Here is a 23,608-nt window from a genome sequence, read left to right as displayed (position 1 = left end):
GAAAAGACTCGTGTCTTCCTTTCCCCTTATTTTGGAATAATACACCATCTGAAATTCATTGGGATGACTCTAGAGATATCTGTTAGGATTTTCTTCTCTCTCTTGTTACTTTTGCCTTCTACTTTACCTTCTTTACTATCTTTATTCCAAATTAAAGTAGCATTTCTTCCATTATCAGAAATGAAAAAGATTTGTTTTATTTTTCTTGACACGTTGTGCAACTGTCAGGTTAATAGATGCTTTCTAAACAAAAAATGTATATCATCCACCTAACTTTCTTCCTGTATAGGTGTTAATGACAATTCATTTCTTTTTTTTTCTTACCTAGTATACCAGGCTGTTTGTCTCCTTAGCTAGAATACCAGAATACTTGTCTCCTAAACAGTTCAGTCTTTGGCTGATTACAGATATGTGCATATCAGAAGGCTCTGTACCTTCTGGATTTTGTACCATTGCTAATGATAAGTTGTATTTTGAGAGTACAGACTCAAGGTTAGAGAAAAGTTGCATGAAGTTTGTTTCTCTAAAGTATATCACTGTGATGCTGATTTAGACATCCTGTTTACTTCTGCTCATTTTCTGTTTTATGGGTTGAATTTCAGTGCTGAGAGTCAATTTGGAATTCTTTGCATTAGAAGACAAAAGTGTAGCTAATCAAAGCAGGTGAACACTGTTCAGGACAACTAAAGTTGTATGGCTGAAGAGTATATCCTATGTCAGACTCCTGCCGCTGTCTCCGTATATTAGTTCAGTTTGCAGTATTTCACTTCCATGTGCGTAATAGTTGAGTGGAAAGGGGGTTGTTTCCAACATACGACCGATGCATACAATTTGAAACTGCAGTTGCAATTGAAAGTTGTTTTTAATGCCAGTTGAAAATTAAATAGCAGGTGAATGTCTTAGCTTATACAATGCTTATCTGGCTGAGAAATAACGTTTGTTTTAATAAATAATGAAAAAGAATTGAATTTCATAAAGATATTCTGTGTGATTGAAAGTCAGGACAGATTTTGTAATTGAAGAAAAATCAGAAAATTATTAGTCTTGTTTAGATTAAGTAAATTAGTCTTTTTGTTATATTCTGACATGATAATGACTACAGACTTTCAAATGGGAGCTTATTCTGGCATTTACTGTGCTGCTTCTCTCCAACAGAGCTGAACTTTATCGGGCCTCAGGGAAGTTTGAACTACTCGATCGTATTCTACCAAAGTTACGAGCTACTAACCATCGTGTGCTTCTTTTCTGTCAAATGACATCACTCATGACCATTATGGAAGACTACTTTGCATTTCGAAATTTCCTTTACCTGCGTCTTGATGGTAAGCTAAATGGAGAAAAAGGATAAATAATAAGGTAGGAGGTAGCATCCTTCATTAGTTTGGGCATGGGAGCCTTGGGTTCTCCTCCCAGTGTTTCCATAACAGTGCTGTGTTATCACTATACAAAAGTGTAAACAGGTTCGAAACTATTTTATAATTCTGCAAGTGTGTTTACCATGAAATTATGGCAGTAGACCCTTCAGGGGCAGTTTACTAGAATTTCCCATATTCTTCCAGACAAGGTACTGAGAAAGACATACTTTTGCTTCTGTCGGTAGAAGTAATTTTCTCTGTCTCTTTCAGTGTTTTCTCTTATCTGTTTAACCTGCAGACCATTTGGTCAATGGATTCTTTTGATAAAGACTCAGGTCCATTCCAGGAGTGCAGATTATGTATAAATTTGCTGCTTAAAGGCTCATCTCTTTTTCACACAGGGTTTAAAATCCAGGGTCCCCATTAGTAATCACTGTTTAAGTTGCCTGAAAGTATTCTCATGATAAGAGATGATAATGCCTCTATTCCAATGGAATAAATTCATTTTTATCTGTTTAAAATTCAACTGCTATTCTTCACAGGATAGCTGAATTTCAGTATCATGCCTGAATTTCACAGGAATATAAAAAGCCTCAATTTCTTCATATGTAGATATGTTTTATTACTTTAAATAAAAAGAGGATTTAGAAACATTGTAGATACCAATATCTTTATTTTGTTTAATATCTCTGTTGAGTGTTCAATATCTTTGTGCATGATCTGGATGAGGGGATTGAATGTACCCTCAGTAGATTCAGAGATGACACCAAGTTGGATGTGAGTGTAGACCTGCTGGAGGATAGGAAGGCTCCACAGAGGAATCTGGACAGGCTGGATCGATGAGCCAAGGCCAGTGGTGGGAGGTTCTACAAGGCCCTGTGCCAGGTCCTGCCCTTGGGTCACAACAACCCCAGGCAGTGCCACAGGCTGGGACAGAGTGGCTGCAAAGCTGCCCACAGGAAAAGGACCTGGGGGTGCTGGTGCCAGCAGCTGAACATGAGCCAGGGTGTGCCCAGGTGGCCAAGAAGGCCAATGGCATCCTGGCCTGTACCAGGTAGCAACAGTGTGGCCAGCAGGACCAGGGCAGGGATTGTCCCCCTCTGCTGAGTGAGTACCCACTGGAGAGGCCATACTGCCAGTTCTGGGTCCAGTTCTGGGTCCCTCGCTCCAAGAAAGACATGGAAGTGCTGGAGCGTGTCCAGAGAAGGGCAGTGGAGCTGATGAAGGGTCTGGAACACCAGTCCTATGAGGAGCAGCTGATGGAGTTGAGATTGTTTAGCCTGGAGAAAAGGAGGCTGAGGGGGGACCTTATCACTCTCTACAGCTCCCTGAAAGGAGGGTGTATCCAGATGGGGGTTGGGCTCTTTTTCCAGGCAACCAGTGACAGGACAAGAGGACACAGTCTCAAGCTGCACCAGGGGAGGTTCAGATTGGACATTAGGAGGTATTTCTTCACAGAAGGGGTGATTGGGCACTGGAATGGGCTGCCCAGGGATGTGGGAGAGTCACTGTCCCTGGAGGTGTTTAAGGAAAGACTGGATGTGGCACTCAGTGCCGTGGTGTGGTTGACAAGGTGGTGTTTGATCAAAGGTTGGAGTCAATGATCTCACAGGTCTTTTCCAATCTATTTGATTCTCTAATTGATTCCTGCAATTCTATGAAAGGAAAACTAAAAATAGTGAATCCCACCTGAGTCTTAAATCTGTTTGAAAGAAGTTTCCATTTTGGTCTTCTTCCATGTTGATGATCTCTGCCTCATACTGAGCTTATTAAATAGTGGTCATTTTTACTTAATGTTTTATCTCACACATTATAGTATTACTAATGCCAGCAGCATTTATCAGAATACTTTTTTAACAGAGAAGCAATGATTTAAGATAAATATAGAGAACAGTGTAAGTGAGACTTGAAGTTTCTTCTGAATGTTTTTTAACAGCATTTTAAATTGGCTCTTAGCTTCATGCTTTATTCAGAAGAAAAAGTAATACCAAGAAATAGTCTCATCCTTTGCAAATATTAATGAACGTGAAGTTGAACCAATATTATCCTTGAATGTAAAATGGCATTATGAAATGGACACATAAATGAGCTGTCTCACTGTGCCATGGAATGACAAAACCGTCTAAAGAACATATTAGCATGCTAAGAAGCCCCTCTTCACACCTCTGGCCTGCATGTGTTTTAAAACTTCTATTCAAGAAAGATAAATTACATTGCATTTTAATTGTTTTAGATTACTTTACATCATGTATTTTTGAATGAATTATTTTTCATGCCAGAATGTTTGTGGCAAGACATAGTATGGTAAATATACCTCATTGTCTTTTTCGGGTCGTTCATTAAATTAGATAAACCCTTTCTCTTCCAGTTTCATAATAACAGATATCTTCTATACATGGATCCAATCTATCCAGGTTCTGTCCAGCTGTCTTCTTGCATGGAGTATTTCCTACCCAATTCATATGTTTATTGTGGGGTTCACTGGGTCAGCAGTGGGCCGGCAGTTTGGCTGTGTGATTGTGGTGGCTACAGGTGGCATGGAGTTAATTTTCCTCCTAGCGGCCCATATAGTGCTGTGCTTTGCATTTGTGGCTCAGCAGGGTTTGTAACACCACCAGTGATGTCACACAGTGTTTGGCTATTGCTGAGCAGCACTTGCAGTGTCAAGGCTTTCTCTCCAAACACCCCTCACCCCCAAGGCCAGCAGGCTGCATTGAATTGGGACCCAGATGAGACAGCTGACCCAAGGTGACCAAAGGGTTGTGAACAGCAGTAAAACCTGAGGGAAAAGAAGAGGATGCAGGGACATTACTTGTTACAGCATTTGTCTTCCCAATTAGTCATTACAGGTGTTGAGGCCCTGCTTCCCAGGAAGTGGCTGGACATCTGGTTGCTGATGGGAAGTTGTAAATAAATTCCTCCTCTTGTCCTTGCGTACACGCCTTTCACTTTTACTAAGCTGCCTTCATCTCAGCACAGGAGCTTTTCTGTCTTATTTCCTCCCCATACACTGCTGAGTTTGGGAAGGCAGGGGGTTGTATCTGGAAACTAGCTGGGGAACAACCCACCATAGTAGTAAAAAAAATTTTGTAATTTCATCTTCTGTACATATATCACCCTCAAGATGGGACATTTTAAGAATTCTCAGTCTTTTAGTATTAATTATGACTCCGAAGGCAAAGAGTGACATTTTGATAAATCTCGATATAAGTAGTATAAGTATTTTAAAAATATTTAATGTTGCTGTAGCCAGAAGGCATTAATCAAAACTAGAGCTCTCTTCTGTTTGTATATATTAGCTTCAGTTGAAATTTATGTGAGTTATAAAAAGGTATAACAATGTTAGCCAACATTTTAAGATCTACTTTAGGAATGTCAAAACAAATGCATTAGAAGAGACCTTTAGAAGTCCATCTTGTAGGTGTGATAGGCAGTTGACCTAAACATTCATAGCCAGTGTTACGGAAAATGTGTCAGAGGTGTCAAAATGTAGTGCATTAAAATAACCCTTTTCCAATGTACTTTTAGCAACAGACGTTGTATTTATATTACTGCAGTTCACATCTTTATTATACAATATTTCTTTTTTTTTAGGCACAACAAAATCAGAGGATCGAGCTGCTCTGTTGAAGAAGTTCAATGAACCTGGATCACAATACTTTATCTTCTTACTGAGTACAAGGGCTGGAGGGCTAGGCTTAAATCTCCAGGCTGCTGACACTGTTATTATCTTTGACAGTGACTGGAACCCTCATCAGGTTATTTTTATTTTCTTACCTTCGTGAAATGTGCAAAAAATACATGATGCTTTTTTGAGTTGCTTCTTTAAATAGATGATACAGCTTGGGATGAAAGGAAAAAATCCAAATAGGAGATAAAATGCTTCTTTGAGAGGAATTAGTGAGGCAAACTGCCACAATGAGGAAATGTTTTGGTTTTAATTGGTTAGCTAGTTCTGTGCCTGCATATATATTTTATCTGAGTCTCGGGGTATCCTCTGTGCTAGGAGTGTTATAAACTGCTTCATTTGTATAACTGGACTCATTCTTTAACCGTTAGGATACAATAACCAGCTCCCTAGTCTTTGGTAGATAGTTTGCAATACTTTAGTAAAGGCTATGCTGAATGCTACCTGTCTCACAAAATTCGGTGACCGTGTGAGTGCAGTAGTCTTGGTCTGAGGCACTGATCTTACTCTGGTGGTTAGTAGTAAATACAGATCACCAGGAAAAGAGGATATCGTACCACTTTGGCTTATTTGAAAAAGCCAGAAGAGGTAACTGAATTATGTCTTTGCCACCTTTTTTTTTCTTTTTGTAAGAAAGTACGTAACTATGTGGTGTTTTCAGCTGTTGTGCAAGTATATGCAAATCACATCATACTCAATAGCAACATGTAAAGTAAGGGAAGCAAGACTAAGAAGAGTTTGAATATCTGTGTTCACTCTCTCTGTTAAGTTATTCCCTGTGTTCTTTGCCTAATAGGACTTGCAGGCCCAGGATAGAGCTCACCGAATTGGTCAGCAGAATGAAGTTAGAGTCCTGCGACTGTGCACTGTGAACAGTGTGGAAGAGAAGATACTTGCTGCAGCAAAGTATAAGCTGAATGTAGATCAAAAAGTTATTCAGGCAGGAATGTTTGATCAGAAATCTTCAAGCCATGAACGGAGAGCGTTCCTACAAGCTATACTGGAGCACGAAGAAGAAAATGAGGTAAGGGAGTTAGAAATAATTGCTAAAAGAGAGTTTCAGGAAGTACTGACTCTTCTTTTATTCGTCATTTACAAAGATTGTCATAACTCTTGAAATTATAAATGTCATTATAATTCTTACCATCCAGTCAGAAAAATAACTTAATTTTTTTCTTCTTTTATGGTCACAGTAATAGGCTGTAACCTAGTGGTTATGATGTCATGGTTATGATTAAATCTTAGTGTAGAATTAGGCATTGAATTGTAACTTAAAACCCATTTTGGCAAACAATTGCATTCAAACAAAGTTTTTCCAGAACAGATTACAGACCAGCTCCTAAGTCCAATATATATGTTAAACTAGGCAGTTTGATTTTCAGACATGCTGAGCAGCTAGTACTACCTAGTTTCAGTCTTGAAGGACATGATTATTGTGCTTCTTTTGGAACCTAGTTAAGAGTTAAGATCTGCTTTGATGTGCCTTGGGCTTAGGACAAGCCAGAAAGTAACTGTTTCTTTCTGGTGCTGTGTCCAGCCTGAACTTCTCATCACCACTTCCTCTTTGAGAAATAACTAGCTGTTTAAAAACAGCTGTCAAGTCTTTCCTTACAATAGTGGTAAGTGAGGTTATAGAGTCATTGAGTGCCTGTCTTTTCATTGTGTTCTTCTGTGGAACTGTGAGTGTGGAATGATGAACCTATTCTTTCACCTGTCACTGCAAAACTCTTCTCTTAATTGGAACAAAATTCAGTATTTGGATGAAAGCCATATTTGGGAGACATTAAATGAATCTATCAGTTACGCTGATATTACACACACACTGAAATTCTTGTTCAGCACTGACTTTTTCCCACCTTGAAAATACCCTGTACTGGTTAAAGACAAAGGTTTTGAGAGTGATTTTGCCTCTTTAGTGTGCCTTGTATGTCTGAATAAGGTGCACACTGATAGAAGATTCTATAGCCTGTGTTTCACTGGCATCCTTCATTACATGAAGTAAAGTTTCAAAGATCGAGGAGTTTAGTTCTTCAGTCATTAATCCTTTTGTGTAAACTCTGCATTGTGAATATAGAAAATGTCTCAGTTTTGGAGACAAAATTTTAGGAGGAAGCGCTCTGGAATGAGCACCTCCTCCAAAGGGAAAAGGGCCTCCCCTCTTTGTCCGTCAGTGGGACAGATCAGTAACAACAAGTGAAATTGGAGAAAAAACCCCAAACTGTTCATTAACACCAAACAAAACAGGGTAGAACAGGAAAAAAACCCTCAAAATACAACAAATGCCCAGAGAGGGAACAAACACACGGGCTCGGACCAGCCAGGGCCACCCCACAGGCTCCCTGGACTGGCGAGGAGGGAAGGGAGGCAGTGAGGCAAGGGAAGGGAAGAGAAAAAAAACAACAGAACCTTTTTCCAGCTAGTGGCAACAAAAGAAACCCAAAGAGCAGCACAGCGCTCCCGGCGCACTCCCTTCCGCACCCCACCGAGCCCGAGAGCCCCCGAGCTGTTGGCCCCCATCCATTGAACCGACCTGCACCCAGGTCCTGTGGCTCCAGCCCTGCCCCCCGGGTCCATCTTACAGACAAAAGGTCCTTGGGCATTAAGCAGATGGTTAAGGAATAAAGCATGAGTAAGATGAAATTTTGTATTGTTTTAGTATTTTTCATAGAAATTAAAGAAGAGTGGCAAACATTTTTATCAGTGATTGTCTTTTATTTGTGGTGTTAATGCAGAAATTTGATGATATACATATGTACCACTTTTCATTAAGTAAACCTGTAGTTCTAAAGCAACCCACACTACCTATACGAGTAGATAGATAAACTTGAAACCAGCAGACATTTTCAGTAGTCCTATGAATTTTTTTTAAATTAGGTGTGCATTTGTTTCCGAAGCATTTATCTGACAGTGTTTCAGAAGTCAGGGCTGTAGCTCAGGCCTGTGTGACATGCCTTATTTTGTAGATGACTTAAGAACAAGTTGTTTCTTGTGTGTTGTTCAAATATACTTGGTCTCCAAAGAAAGCAGATTTTAAAAAAGTTTCTTTTCCATAGCCCAGTATCAGTCTTTACAGCATTTAAGATGCTGCAGAATGACTTGTAGCTGAAGCTTTCAAAGTAATGCTTCTTTGTGAACAGAGACTATGCAAAACTCTGCCCAAACACTCAAACTCTTGAGTACTAAGAGGAATTGAATTTGCACCATCCTTCGCTGGTCACCCTTGCTCCTTCATTGCAGCAGCACTCAGTATCAAATGGGAGATTGACGGGAAAAAAATAAATCTCTCAATTAAAAGTTAAATTATTAACAATATTGACACACATTTGACTTGCAAATGTGGAGTAGCACATCTAACAAAGATACTGTTTACTGAACATCTAGTTAAATATTCCCATGCTAAGCATGCTTCAAACTTCTCACACTTTTATGTAGAGTACTATGTTCTGTTCATACTTTCTTAGTAGCTTTTTTTAAATTTCAGTTATTTTTCTTCTTTTTGATCTGTTTTTTCTTTTAGCAGTACTAGATAAAGCAGAGAGGTAGTTTCTGTGTATTTAGAAAGATTCTTTAGAATAATAGCAGTGTACAACAACTGATTATAAGTAACTTGTTCATAGAGTAATTTTTTGTTTGCGCTTGAGTTTATCCATAATTTTTTTTCTACCAAGCCTACCTGCTTGGCAACAGGATTATTCAGCATAACTGCTGATAATGTGGACACTGTTATTACAGCTTCTACTGTGGGATCACTTTTTTTTTTTTAGGTCAAAAGTTACTCTGAGATAATAAGGAAGTATGTGGAACTTTCATGATGGTCACATTTATAAAAGAATCTTTTTTTCTTTGTGTGTGTAACCACATGATTTCCTTTTTGTGAACACTGAAGGAGCAGTGACTAGAAGTGAGAAGACCTAGCTCTCGTAATCACTTTCCCAGTTGCCTGGTTCATGTTACAATTTAAATTATATGCTGATCAAGGTACAAAGGCATTCCTTGAGAATAGCATTAATGAAAACTGTTTTGGGTTTTTTTCTGAGGTGTAGAAATCCTGACACTGGAGGGAAGATAAGATGTGTGCATATATAAATGACTTCTTATTTCTGAAAAAAAGCTACAGGATATTAGCTTTTCAGATGCTGCATGCAGCATTCTGTATTCTCATTAAGCTGGGTTCAAAACATGAGTTTTTGGCAAGAATTACAGGTCTGTAGTATACTGTAATATAGGTTCAGAAAACCACGTGTAGAATAACCTGTTTCCTGTGGTTTCAGAATAATTCAGGGAGGAAGAGTGAACACTGAGGGCTTTGTTTTAAAATGGGTATCATAACTGTTTCAGGTTTAACGTTTTCCATTGAACACTACAGTTCTAAATTGTTTTTCTAGTGTCTGTTTCTGTTTTTGTGAAATAATCCATTTTGTCTGCAGTAAAATGTTCACATCTGAGTTTGTAAGCAAAAAATGGTCAAGAGAAAGTGATTCAGCAGGGTTATTTTCCAGTATAAAAACATGTTTCATTGTTTTCATTTAATCAGAAATTTTTCACTCCCCTGGCTTTGATGGGAAAGACCTCAAAATGTAGAATGGTATTTCTGAAGGAGTACTGTAGAATAGCAGAACAGAAACACATCCATTTTAACCAAAGCACTAAATGTGCTTCTGACCCAGGAAAACCACAACCCAAAATTTCCTGGTTGTGTATTTGCTCATTTCCTCATTCTTGAATTTTGAAGGTGGTAATAAGTCTCATTTGTCACTCTTAGTATGTTATTTTGTTAACTTCTGAATAGCTAAACACTTCAAAAGTTTTCATTTCAGTTTTAAGTGCTTCACATATGTTGTCAGCGAGAGAGGGTCAGTGGAGCTCTGAGCTGATAGAGGCTGTTACTTCTAGGTGCATGTGAGTACTTTCTAATAATTTTATCCGTCTTTCTAACCAGGAGGAAGATGAAGTTCCTGATGATGAGACTCTGAATCAGATGATTGCTCGACGTGAGGAGGAATTTGATCTCTTTATGGTAAGGATGGTATAATCATAAATAAATTATCTTCTCTAGTGTTTTTAACAAAGACCATAATCTTTCTGTCACTCAAGTTTTTCAAAACTTTACTGGAGAAACAGGTTTTATTTACTTGCATTGTTCATCTGAGGAAAGAAGTGTAGTCTGCTTAAATACAGAGTTGCTCAAATGACAGAAAGACTTCAGAAATGCTTGCTGTCAGTGGAACAGTTGACAGTCTGGAGGAAGAATTTCACACAACCTGAGAAATTTAGAGTGCAAAAATGTTAGTCACAGTTTGGCTTGCTAATTCTGCAGCATATGTTTACTATTCAACATTTCTTCCTACTTTCGGCCTTCAGTAATGGCAAGGACAACTACAGAACCTTAACAAGGCAGTAAATTAGTAGACTAACAATGCTGTTTTCTTGGTGAGGTAACTGGGATATTGTTGATGGTGTTGTCAAGAATCCAGTTAGCTGCGTGTCTGCTGCTACAACTGTTGAACAGTTACCAAAATAGAGGTAGTGGTTCAAATGTGAGTCACTCCTTTTTATTAGTACTTCTTTTTTTGTCTATGCTACTGATGGAATAATTACTCAAATGTCTTTGTAGGTATTGCTCTTGCCTTTTATTGTTCGTACAATCTGAGGATTGCTAGAGGACCTCTGGGTTTCACTGACACCAGTACAGGGCAGTACTTAAGTACTGAAGGTAAAGCACCATGCCCTCTACAGAGGCTGCTTTGTTCTGCAAGATGGAACAAGAGAGACACTTGTATGTGCATAAATGGAAGTGTATAAGGTGGTGTCCACAGAAACAACTGCTGATAGGACCACAGCAAAACCTGTGTAACCAATACAGGTTTTTAGTCCCTCATTGTCTTCTGCTCAAGGATTCATCTGTAAAAATTTGCTGTTACACAAGTGTGCAGCAGTCCTTTTCACGTAAGTGACAATTGTTTGGGTACACTGTTGGAAAAGTCCATATTACCCCATACGACTGTTACTTTGCCATTGCTGACTTGCCAGTTTAGTGCTTTTGTGCTAAGCTTCATTAAGTCTTAGCTCAGAACTGATACCACTAAAGCCAAGTTGCACAGAAAGTGAGTGCTTGCAGACACCTGTCTTTTTAAACTTTCCATCAGTGATTTGGGTGTAAGGAGATTTACATGACATTTACATGACAAGAGGTAGCCATTTGATCAGAAAAAAAAAAAATTCATCTGAGTTACTGACTGAACATACCCTGAGTTCTGTGGAAGTGGGTTTGCTGCTGGAAAAGAGCCTCTGATTTCTCCTTCAAACCCAGAAGGAAAGAACTAATCCATAGTTGAAAGTAGCTGGTGAATTTATGCCTGTTTGCTTCAACTTTTAGTACTAAGTTTGAAGGCTATAAAACAGATTGTAAAACAGTTGGGGAGCCTAGAGTGAAGACAGTTTTCACAGAATATGGTGAGTTAGAAGGGAACCACAAGGGTCGATTCCACCTGGCTCTGCACAGGACATTCCCAAGAGTCACACCATGTGCCTGAGTGCACTGTGCAAACACTTCTTGAACTCTGCCAGGCTGGTGCTGTGACCACTGCCGTGGGAAACCTCTTCTAGTGCCCAGCCACCCTCTGGGGGAAGAACCTTTTCCTGATACCCAGCCTAAACCTCCCCTTACAAAGCTTCAGGCCATTCCCTCAGGTCCTGTCACTGTCACCATAGAGAAGAGATCAGTGCCTGCCCCTGCTCTTCCCCTCACAAGGAAGCTGTAACTGCAGTGAGGTCTGTCCTCAGGCTGCTCCAGGCTGAACAGACCAAGTGCCCTCAGCTGCTCCTCCTACGGCTTCCCCTCCAGACCCTTCACCATCCTCGTGGCCCTCCTTTGGACACTCTCCAATAGCTTTATATCCTTGTGTTGTGGCACCCAAAACTGCCCCAGCACTGGAGGTGAGGCCGCCCCAGTGCAGAGCAGAGCGGGACAATCCCCTCCCTTGCCCGGCTGGCGATGCTGTGCCTGATGCCCCCAGGACACAGGTGGCCCTCCTGGCTGCCAGGCACTGCTGACTCGGGTTCAACTTGCCATTGACCAGGACCCGCAGGTCCCTTTCTGCACATCTCATTCCTCCATCTGCCTTTACATCCAGGGCTCCCTGTCCCAGGAGCAGAATCTCTCTCTTCCTTTTTGAACTTCATATGGTTCATATGGTTGGTGATGGCCCGGTCCTCTCATTTGTTGAGGTCTCTCTGCAGTCCCTCCTTGCTTTTGAGGGAGTCACCAGCTCTGCCCAGTTTTTTATTGCCTGTGAACTTGCTTAGTATCCCTTCAAGTCCTGCATCCAAGTAATTTATGAAGCTATGTGGGCTAAATTTATGTGTTTCATATTAATTTACATGGAAGTTTTTAAGGGAAAGTAAGGAGTTGGTAGTAAAAGTTTGAAGAGGCAAAACTACATGCTTTGAAAGCAGGGGGTTTGAAAATTGTAAGACAGAAAGAGTGTAGTTAAATATTAATGGCTAAGAAATAATTTAAAATGTTAATATAAAAATTGGTTTTAATTTTTGTAAACTGTTTCTTATAAAGGAAAAATCTGAAAAGCAAGTCTAGTAGTCAGAGCTGTTTGTCTTTTTATCAATATTTCAAGTCTTGCATAGTCAGATAAAGAGCAGAAGGTAGTCTGTATTCTCCTTACTGTAGTGATCTCTGTGCCACCTCATTCCCTTTTAAAGTTGTGCATATGTAATCAGAATTTAGGAGACTGCAATACCCAAGAAAAAATGTTTGGGTTTGTTCATTTAACTAGTCTTAGGTGTGTAAAAGCATGTATTTTACTTACTTGAAGTGAGCAGTTACAAAACAATCAACAAGAGAGATTAGTTCCATGAGAAGCTCTTCTGTAGCCACTTTGCAGGTTAGAAGTGTTGTTTGACACAGGACCTGAAATGTGGCTGTAGAGCTAAATACACTGTTCAGAAAGAAGGTGGACAGGTGGACTTCGTTCCTGTGGCTTTTAGAGGCTTCATATAGTAAAAAAATTTAGAAAATACTCAGTGGTTTTATGTGATCTGTATAACTCTCTTCATTTCATAATAGTGCTTTTTTTCTGGGAAAAAATGGTTGCTTTTTATGTTCACATTACTTAAGTAAAGAAAACATTAAAAAGTCATGATTTTTGATGTAAAAAATGTCTTTCAAGGGAAGGCCAAATGGGTACCAAAACTCCAGTTGTGCTAATACAGTCAATCTCCTTTAATCCAACATGGCAAACTAGTAGAACTGAGTGTATAAATTGCTGGTTTTACACTGAGTGGCTTGGATGTTTTTTTCAAGGAGTCTTTTAGTTACAATTTGGAAAGTCTAAGATAACCATTCACAATTCACAGGACAGCAGTGCTCTGTGGTTTTTCTATACTGGAAATTTTAGGCCTTGAGTGTGCCAGCATTCAAGTTCTTTGCTTAGGTCTAAGTATTGGTAGCATAGGACTTACTTTTAGCGTTTAGGCCTTTGTGAGGACAGTGAACATACAATTATTTTAGTAGTTATATAATGTAGATCTCTCTTGGAAACACAGGTTTTGGAAAGATAGGGGAAGATGTAACCAGAGGTTCCCCAGATGTAAATATGGTTTGAGTAGTATCCTTAGAAAACAAAGTCAGTTTTTATCTCTGACTAATCTCAGATTAACTGAGATTGTCTTTAATTTTCCTTCCCAAGCACTTTTATATCAGCAAACAGCTATTATAATATACTGTCTTAGTGTTCAGTCTTTGTTTTAGACAAAGAATCATGTTCATCAGGGAAAAAATACAAAGTTTCAGCATTGGCTTCATGTACTTAATGTCATTAAAATATGATGTCTCTGACTTCATTCAAGTTCTGTACTAAATAATAGAGAAATTTATTTCATTTATCCCATTGGAGCTGTCTCTTGGTGCAGCTTTCTGATTGTCATGTTAGCAGTAAACCAAGCTGCATGTCTGGCTTGAATGAGACACTTTTTGAAATTAATTCAAATGGAATGAGTTGTTCATTAAAAGGTGAAATATGGAAGTCTGCTATATAAAACTACAGGCTGCACAGCCCATTCACTATTGTCTGCAGTAATGGGGAATAGGGAATACCCACATGTATTTATAGTTGCTTCATGAATGTAACTGGACCTACAGACTGAAGACATACATCTTGCTTTCTGCTTTTCACCGAGTTTAGAAATCAGGTAGTGCACAAGGCAAGATGATGAAGACAAGTTGTAAGGTGCTCTCCCTCAGGTAGTATTTTAGAAACGCTTGTGTTTGAAAACTGCCAAGATGAGAGAATATTCAGCATATTCAATGGTGCCGTCACTAAGCCTCAGTTCTTAAATTTGGCTGGGTTTGAGCTGTCCCTCTGGAGAGATAATACCTCTGAATTCATGCATGTCTGTGTTTTGGCTAAGGTTGTAAAATGATGATATATCTAGTTGGCATTGTGTGTTAACTGCAGCATCATGTACACTAGGGAGACATTTGCACACAATTGAGAACGATTTTTTATGAAGGTTTAGTGGCCAAAGCAGTAGCCTCTTAAAATGCTATAGCCAGTTCTGATGCCTGTCTATTTACATAATTTTTTTCAAATACAAAAATGAAATGTCGGTGGCCATCTGTTTGTTTTCTCTGCTTAGCAGCTTATTACTGAGTGTTAAGTACTATATGACTCTCCAAAAGGCATATTTGAAATGCCTATTCATATTACCTGATTTGGGTACTTAAGAAAATGCAGATGCAATTCCTGGGACCATAGGAAGCCAGGTCAGCATATAGTTTATAGAGATGGATGCTTCCCCGGGAGGATTATAAAACAGCTCACTGATGAGTCTACAGTAGATCGTGAGAATGTATCGTCTGTATCCACATCTGAGTTAATTGTTCACCACACTTGAATAATTATTTAAATTTCAGCTGAAAGTCTTAACATTATCTTCTAATGTTCTTAACACTTTACCTAATTTATCTGATGTTTTTGTGTTTTGATTTTTGTCTAGTACAGCAGGAAGATCAGAAAAATTCAGGGATTCAACCATGTTGGCTTGCTTTCTGGCTCTGTGTGAACAAGCTTTTCTCTGAATTTATTAATGCTGCTTTGATTCTTTGTTTCTTACACTAACTTTTAAATTTTCTTCTGTTATCCAGGCTCACAAAACAAGCGTATTTTCAGTTACTCTTTTTAGTTACATAGTAGTAAAACCTTATGGGGACAGCAGTGTTCTTGTGATCTGCTTTGTGTCACTTGTCTGTGTGTTGTTGAAGGAACTATGGTTCCTTCAGTGAAAGCTAGTTATGTAGTAGTGAATATGACTGAAAATGAACAATTGAGTGTAGCTTCTTCTTTTTACAGTAGCATTTTAGAAGTATTTAGGAGTATTATGAAAGGGAGATACCTGTGAAGGACTTTGTTTAAAGTTTCAAGCGTAGTTAGGTAGGTAGGCATTGACATAGTTCACTTAATACATGCCTTTAAAACTTTTTTATCCTTTGCAAATTGCCATTGCAGCGCATGGACATGGATCGTCGCAGGGAGGATGCCAGAAACCCTAAACGTAAACCCCGCCTGATGGAGGAGGATGAATTACCATCCTGGATTATTAAGGATGATGCTGAAGTTGAAAGGCTTACATGTGAAGAAGAGGAAGAGAAAATATTTGGAAGAGGATCCCGTCAGCGCAGGGATGTGGACTACAGTGATGCTCTCACAGAGAAACAGTGGCTGCGGGTAGGTTGTACCTTTTGGTTGGTTTATTTTACACTTGAAACTTTTTGGTTGGTTGTTTTTTACACTTGAAGCTTATTCATTTGTGGTGGGTTTTTCTTTTCATTTTGGAGACTGCACCAAGGAGCACGAGAGGCTTAACATTTCCTCATTATCCAGCTTCTGCTGCTGTGTTAAAGATACATTTTGAACTGCACTGCAGAAACTTAAATCAGTGTTACTAAGTGCCGAATCAGGACTATGATAGCATTCTACTGGAACTATTCTTATTTCCATGGGTCTTACATCTTTAGGTACTTTTGTAAGTGTTGGCTTTCAGATACATGAAGAATTCTTTAATGTTCATGAAAACTATTACTCAATGCGTATTGAAACATTCTGTGCTACAGAAGCTTATTATATTTTTAAATACCTGTGTTTAATCCTTTTAAGGATTCAGAATTTTTCACTTAAGTTTTCTTTCTCTCAGGCTATTTAATTTCCAAGGCTTGAGCATTGATTGGCTCCACTGAGATCAAAACATTTGATAAATGATTTAAGAATTTAGGACCTGAAAGCGAAGATTCTATACTTAACTTATACCAAATGTGGGATTTTGTCTCTTGCTGTTCTTTGAAATACACATTCAATTAATAATAGCACATGTGTCTTTTCAGTGTGGTAGCAATAGCATGGTAAAGAGGTGAGGAATGATTGTTGGAAAGGCTTTTCAGAAATTTGATAATAGTATGATTTCCAAAACTTAAAAAGAAAGTATTTTAAGTGCAAAACTAATTTACATGGTTTGGCAAAGTTTTGTTGTAGAATAATTACAGACAATACCAACAAGAATATAAAGTGTAGGTTTTGTGTATAATTTGCTAAAGATAGGTAAAAATCTTACCTACTTAGTTTCAAATGGGATGTTTGTGAGACTGCATTGTGCAATACTGTACTAAGAGCTAATCCAGATGTGTTGCTTAGGGGAGAAGAGGCTTGAATTATACACCAGCTGTAAATTTATGCAAGTCCATGAAACTACAGGGGTGTTTTATACTTGACGTTTTCAAGTAGTCAGTGGAGAAGAAAGATCTAGAAACATAAATTCCTGTCTGGATTCTTGAACATTTACCTATCCTACAGTGGAAGTGCTTGCAGTATAGTGTACATCTACTCAGGGTCATTTTAAGCTACTTCTTTTAATGATGGAACACTCTGGCTATGGCAGCATAGAAGTTAGCTTTGGCTTTCATGTTTTGTGTCTTGAGTTGGCTGTAATATTTGTTTTGAGTGCATTATTGTCAAAAATAGCAGGCCTAAAAGAAATCACGTGGTCCCTGTCATACTCCAGGCAGAATCACCCAGTCCTGCGTCATTTATAATAGTTCAGGATCTGATCTCTTCTAGGCATTCCTGAGCAGTGAACTTAGAAGTCCACAGTTTTTAACTGTTTGGCTTTTCATTGTATTTTATTCCACTTTTCCTGTTGGATTTTACACTTACTACATCATCCTAAGTACTCTGCTCATGCAGAACAGCCTGATACCTCTCTTTTTTTTAACATTTCTTTGTGTCATAGAGGAATTGTCTCCCAGTTGAGTAAATTCATAAGGTTAATAATGACTGCTTATGCAATATTTTCCCCTAGTTCCTGTTTTCTAGATCTCTTGATTGTTTTCATTGATTTCCCCTAGTTGTTCTACATGTGAGTGACATCTTTCTACAAGTTTGATCAAAAGCTAGACATCAGAATTCCAGATCCAGTGTCATTTGAATAAGGAGTTCGTTTGCATAACTTCCATGCTACTTACACCTCACAGTCCAGTAATTAATTTTTTAACATGGAAGGTATTGACTCATGTTAAATTTTTGATCCAGTATAAGACCTTAATCTTTTTCTGTGGCTCTGCTTCCTTGCTAGCTTTTCAAAATCATGTTCCATATAGTTGATCTTTCCTTCCTAAGAGGATTTAGCATATGCCCTTGTTGAATAATTTCCAAGTTTTTTTCACCAAAATTACTCTGAATTTTTAGCCTGTCCTTGAGTGAACTTCAGGTCACCTTCATGTTCTTTTGAGATTTAGTAGGCATACCTTCTATTCTGTCTTTCTAAAGACACTAAAAACACTGAAGTGCTGGACTGTTTTATGAGAAATAGAACTCACTCTTTAATCAAATTTTGAAAGATTTAATAGGAGACAAGGTCAACAAGGCAAAAAGTAACAGCGCTGGCTGCATAGCACACCCTCAACAGTAGCAACCCCCCCTTATATGCCCCTGGGTATTGCATCAGCTTATTACATAGTTATAAAGCATTTTTCATATTAAAACCATCTTGAACTAATTAACATGGCTCCTCCCCCATCCTGCCTTTTTAGAGCATGTGTAGTTGTCTTCGTGGAGGGTAGTTGTTACTGTTCTATGCATTCAAGAGGTTTCCATTCCCTCATTGGTTAGATGTTATCCAATTACAACAATCCTCCTATCTCAGTACAACCTTCGTGTTAAAAATAGCTCCAATCCCAGTGAAAGTCAACACTCAGCCCCCTCCCCTCATAACAACAAAACTGCTCCCACAGAACCAATATGAAAATGCACTTAACAACAGAACCACTCCCACAAAGCCAACATTGCAATGTACAACACATCTGCGAAAGCCAGCACTATAAAATGTACTTTTCACAATTTGATAAAAAGCTATACAGTTCTACTCTGAAAACGATTTCTGAGCTGGTCCCTGTATGCTTGGTAGTAATTGTTTCCATTGTTTGCTTCTGAGACTGTTTTGTGAGGCTGTCTTGGGGTGACCTTATGATGTGTATCCCATATCGCTACCTATGCCCAGAAATTAATTCCTGTGCCTTTCTATGCCTCTAAACTGAGCCTGAGAGGGGGAAGGAAAAAACTGAGCAAAACTTTTGCAAAGCAGTTTGCAGCTTGTTCAAGGTCACACACAGATAGCAATTGGTTTTCCCCACTGCGGCAGGGGAGGGAGGAAGCACCCGGCTTGCTGCGCCCAGGACAGTTTTTTTGGCCAGTGGTTCAGCTGCTTTGCTCTCTGGAGAGAGACTGCGAGTTGAATTTTTCCTTCTCTGGAATTTCGGATGTTCTCCTTTTTCTACTGGACTGCTTGATTGCTGTAACATCAGAGCACATCGGGAGGACTTTCCACCGGGCACAGAGGGCCTGGCCCCGGCCCAAGCCCCAGCTCCGAGGAGACCAAAGGGAGGACTCTGACACTTTCCCAGGTTTTTCCTCCACAGTGAAAGATTTTACCATTTAACATTATTTTCCTTTCCCGTGTGTTTGTTAAATAAATAGTTTTATCTTCTTCACTTTCCTTCGAGGAAAATTTATTTTTTCCCGAACCTGGTGGGGGAGGGGTGGTTGTGCCTTCTCTCAGAGGATATATTTCTAAATTTGGCCAAACCGGTACAGAGGCCAAGTTAGAAACCTTGCTAGGCAAGATGGTACATACACTACCCCTTTTTCACCATGGCTTGTTACTCTGTTGAGAGAAATTATTCTCCCTTCTCTCTTGAGTGATTAAGCATGTTTTCAAATTAGCTAAGTTGCCTTAAGTCAGACTGCTTCACAGTGCGTTGCAATCACTATATAACTTTACTGTGTACATAGCTTAACATGCTTTCAGGTGCACTTGAGGGTGTGATGAAACAAATGGAAGCATAAGAACTACTAATACTTTTCAGTCTCTTCAGTAGAATTACATTTATAATGTACCATTGCTTATGCACGTTTAGAATAAAACTACCTAATTGGGTAGATAATGAAGTATAAGTAAAGTTTTCTAAGGTTTTTTTCATTATCTTATTTTCCATGTGTGTGAAACAGAGTTGTCACACCCATTGCCCTCTCAGCATCATCACTTTTATGTCTTTGAGAATATGTTTTTCTGGTAATGACATCTCTGGAAGATGTCATAATAATGGTGTGCAACATATTCAGGGGAATACTTAACTGTATAAACATAAAAAAAAGTGGCAGATAGTTTATAAGCATAAACTTCTATCTACTTTATAAGGCACTTGTATCTTGTGGGTTCCTCACTGTAACCTATAATAGTGTCATACATAGCACATGAAAACGGTGAATTGTTTCATGCTAACTTGGATGCCGTGAACTACTTCACTTCATGTCAGTTGAACTGACTGAAAATAATCAACAAGTTCTGAATTAAGAGTGATATTTTAATTCATAAGATGCCCTTTTAGCTGTGTTCTGTGTCATGCCATTTTCCAAACCATGGGTCTATTTTTATTGCGGTATTACAAAAGAAGGAGATTTATTTACCAGCAGCAAGGGATGCCCCTCACATTTTTCTCTTGCTGTGGCTTCTGTTACAGCTTTTATAGCTATCTTCTCATGGGGTTTTCTGAATAAAACTTTGCATTTCTGATCAGTAAGTTGGTTTCATAATACTGGTATGTAGTCCTGAGCTGTGTCTTTTATGTCTTGGGGAGTTGACTAGATCTCTTCTTTTCCAAAGAGTTTTGCCTCATTCAGCAGCCACAGCTCTGACTGTGGAATGGGTGCTGGCTCCTTTCCAGTTAGACCCTGAACCCTCTGCTGATACATGCAGCACTGGAGAGTATAGTTCTGGCTGTGGCAGATCCCAACAGGACCTCAAGGACAGTACACCTCAAGGTCTGTATGCATGCATGTACACTGACCAAGTATGTCAGCTCCGTTCTTACTAGGAGGTCAAGTGCCTGAGTTTGGAAGCAAGGGACAAAATAATTACAGAAGCCAAACCTGTAATCTTAGGCAGTATTTAGTGAGAGTGTGCTGCTGCTCAGAACAGCCTGTAATTCATTGACAGTCTCCCAGGAAAACTCTTAAGACAGAAACAGGCTTCATCACTAGCTGTCGCTGCAGCCTGCTGTTCTCCAACTGTTGGCATGACAACCATATTTCCTTTAAAAAAAAAAATCTGGAAGGAGGAGTTTGCTTCCTGATCCTACAAAGCATTTATATTCTGGAAGGATTTCATGCTCTAGCAGATTCTGTCCCCGCACTGCTTCTAACAGAACTGCAAAATACTTCGCTGGTTCCCATGGCATATTATTTTTGAGAGGGGTCATCTACTAAGAACTTGATTGCCTAAGACAGGCTTCCAGAAACAGAGGATTTGTTTGAGTAGGTAAAAGACCCTTAAGACAGTTCCATCTGGTTTCAGCTTCTCATGCAATTTAATTGCTGGCTAGGTGACATAAATAAAATTTTAGTCCCTAGTTGTGCCTGTTAATTTGAAATAGCTTTATATGTTGGCCGGGGTACAAAATTATCTGAGGTATATATCTGAATTATCTGTACTCATAGCTGAATACAAAATCAGCAGTGTGTCATGCAGACATGCAAAGTCATGCTTGTTTTGCTGATCTAGAAATTGTGAGTGAAGTTCATGCATTTGGTTTGTAATTAGTCAATCTTACTTAAAGACACACAGTGCTGGCTTTCACTCATACAGAATATCTGGTGAATATTGTTTATGTAACATAGTCATGACATAAATTTTATTTATGTTTACTAAAGTCGTGTTGTATAATAAATCAAACTGCCTAGCAGGGAAATTTTTGGATGTGTTTTCAACTATTTCCTGTTCAACGGGAACTTTAAATAACTTTTTGATTTTACACACTCTCTAATAGTCTGTTAACAGCTTTCGATAGCAGAGATAATAAAGTGGGTCAGCTTGTTTCAAGCAGGTTTGTGTTTTCTGAGAGAGCTTCACTTCTATGTATTTAACTTCAGAATCAATACTAGGAAGGTATTTTAAGACATATTTTTTGTAAACTGGGATGGTGGAATTTGATTTTACAGTATTGTTTTGCTGATGGATAGGGTCAGAGACAGACATCAACTTAACGAATAGTGTAACTTACTGTAATGCAAAACTGCAAAGAATCACAAAAGGATAAGCTAAGCAATGACATAGTCATTACTACAAAAACATCCCTGGAGTGATTATGAAAGATTACAGTTACCGTACTTCACCCTTCATCCATATCCACATAGCGGCTGGGGGAAGGTGTCACAGCGAAGGACTGGAGAACCATGCCCAGTAACTGAGAAATCATGTGGTGCGTCTGCCTTTGCAGGCAGCGAGGCTTCCAACTTTGCTGTGAGAGTAGCCCAGCTTTTATAATAAGCAAGCTACCATTACTTCTAATGCAGGAACATCTGGTTTTATTCTCCTATTGGGTTTCTCCCAAAGCCTGGCCAGGGCTTAAGGAGGAACCAAGGAAGTTGTCTTTGATCCTCCGCCCCCAAACAAGGCCATATATGGCCTTGTCCAGTTTCTAAATGTGGAAAGGTAAATACCTATATCATATTGCTAATAATACTTCACTAATTAGTGGATACATAGAACATTTGGTTGGAAGATTCGTCTAGAGGTCAGCTTTGTCACAGGGCCTGTTCTTCAGGCCTTACTACTTCAAGTATTCTTCATTAGGTACAGAATACCTGTCTGTAAAATTAGCATTACAGTCTGTAACTGTTTTAGTCTATATTGGAGGCTGAAATTCTTAGGAGGAAAAAAAAGAAGTTTTTAGTCAGTGAATAGTTTATCAGCATAGTTCATGTATGTACCCCTGGTTTTCTCTCTTCATTTCTATTCTGTAACATTTTTGGTTACAATTGCAAAGTTTCCTGAGTTGCTGCTAAACCTGTTTAACAATCAAGTGAGTGAGTATTTGCGCAGGACATTTGGAGAAAATTGCATTCTGATCTAAACCCTGCTCTGTAGTATTGAATTGCAGATCCAGTTGTTAAGCTGTACAGGAAAACAAGTCACATTTAAAAGTCTGTTACTGGAAGATCAAAAAGTCCACCATCCTAGGGTGTTGTCTGTTTTGTGACCAGCGATCATCAAAGTGCCCCAGGTACTATTTTCAGATGTTCAATGTGAGGCTGATCAGTTTTATGCATGTGGAAGCTGCTTTTTGAAAGGTTAGAAAGTTGGACATGACTTCAAGGCCTCATTGAACCAAGCCATTTTTATATTCTGTATACTTACAGAATATATCTTTCATGTCCTTCTCATGAAATTCAATTCAGAATCTACTTAAGAAAAGGGGAAAAAGGGTGCTTTCACATTGCAGTGAATTAAAACTAGTGAAGCAGAAAGGGTGTTTTCTTGGTTTTTCATGGATGAGAGGGAATTTTAATGCATCTATCTGATAGCTTTCGTTCGCTATTTTGGCAGGATGGCTTTGTTAGTTTATAAAGGAAAGAGCCTGACTTACGCTGGGTAATTTCTCAGAAATTCTTTTGTCTTTTCTCAGAATGTGGAATCAGGATTGAGAGTGTTAATTTTGGAAACTGAAAAAGTACTTTGAAATGCTTCTTCAATATTTCAGGATTATTCTCCATAAAGAAATTTTTAGTATTTGATGAATAGGGGGTTTTTGTGAGAAAGACTTCAAGTCAGGAAATCTGAACAGCTGTTTATGAGGACTAGTTATCAGTAAAACAGTGCCATACTTTCGTAGGATTCTTTTTATTTTTAGTCTGTGATTTTGACTATACAGTGTTACATGTAAAGTACCGTAACACATATTAACATAACTTCAAGTGGAATTGTACATCTGTTCTGCTCTAGAAAACATTAAATAGTAATGCCATGTAAGTACTTACTTTTTAAAAATGTGGGGAATACTGTTAGCATTAGGCTAAAATAAACTTCATTTTCTTTGAAATAGATATATCCTCTGACCATATGTATGTCTATATATACCTTATGTATACCAAGTTTACATAGCCTGGAAGCTGTGAGTTTAAAATCTGGGTTTCAGGTTTTGTTGTATCAGTACTGTTTCAAGTGCAAA

At 38.7% G+C, this 23,608-nt stretch overlaps 1 protein-coding gene across 5 annotated transcripts in view; it reads left to right on the top strand.

Moving 5' to 3' along the window:
• The window catches only part of SMARCA2 (SWI/SNF related, matrix associated, actin dependent regulator of chromatin, subfamily a, member 2), a 121,016-nt gene that overhangs the window by 65,713 nt on the left and 31,695 nt on the right, over nt 1–23,608 (top strand). For all 5 annotated transcript variants that reach the window (XM_048291939.1, XM_048291936.1, XM_048291938.1 and 2 more), the window contains 5 exons: nt 1,156–1,322; nt 4,950–5,113; nt 5,840–6,067; nt 9,983–10,060; nt 15,564–15,782. In XM_048291939.1, coding sequence (XP_048147896.1) covers nt 1,156–1,322; nt 4,950–5,113; nt 5,840–6,067; nt 9,983–10,060; nt 15,564–15,782 — 856 coding nt within the window. The remainder of the gene's footprint in view (nt 1–1,155; nt 1,323–4,949; nt 5,114–5,839; nt 6,068–9,982; nt 10,061–15,563; nt 15,783–23,608) is intronic.

Source organism: Corvus hawaiiensis, chromosome Z (genome assembly GCF_020740725.1).
Source record: "Corvus hawaiiensis isolate bCorHaw1 chromosome Z, bCorHaw1.pri.cur, whole genome shotgun sequence".
Lineage (NCBI taxonomy): Eukaryota > Metazoa > Chordata > Aves > Passeriformes > Corvidae > Corvus > Corvus hawaiiensis.
Note: the sequence above shows the minus strand (reverse complement) of the source record. Positions and strands in the feature narration are given on the sequence as shown.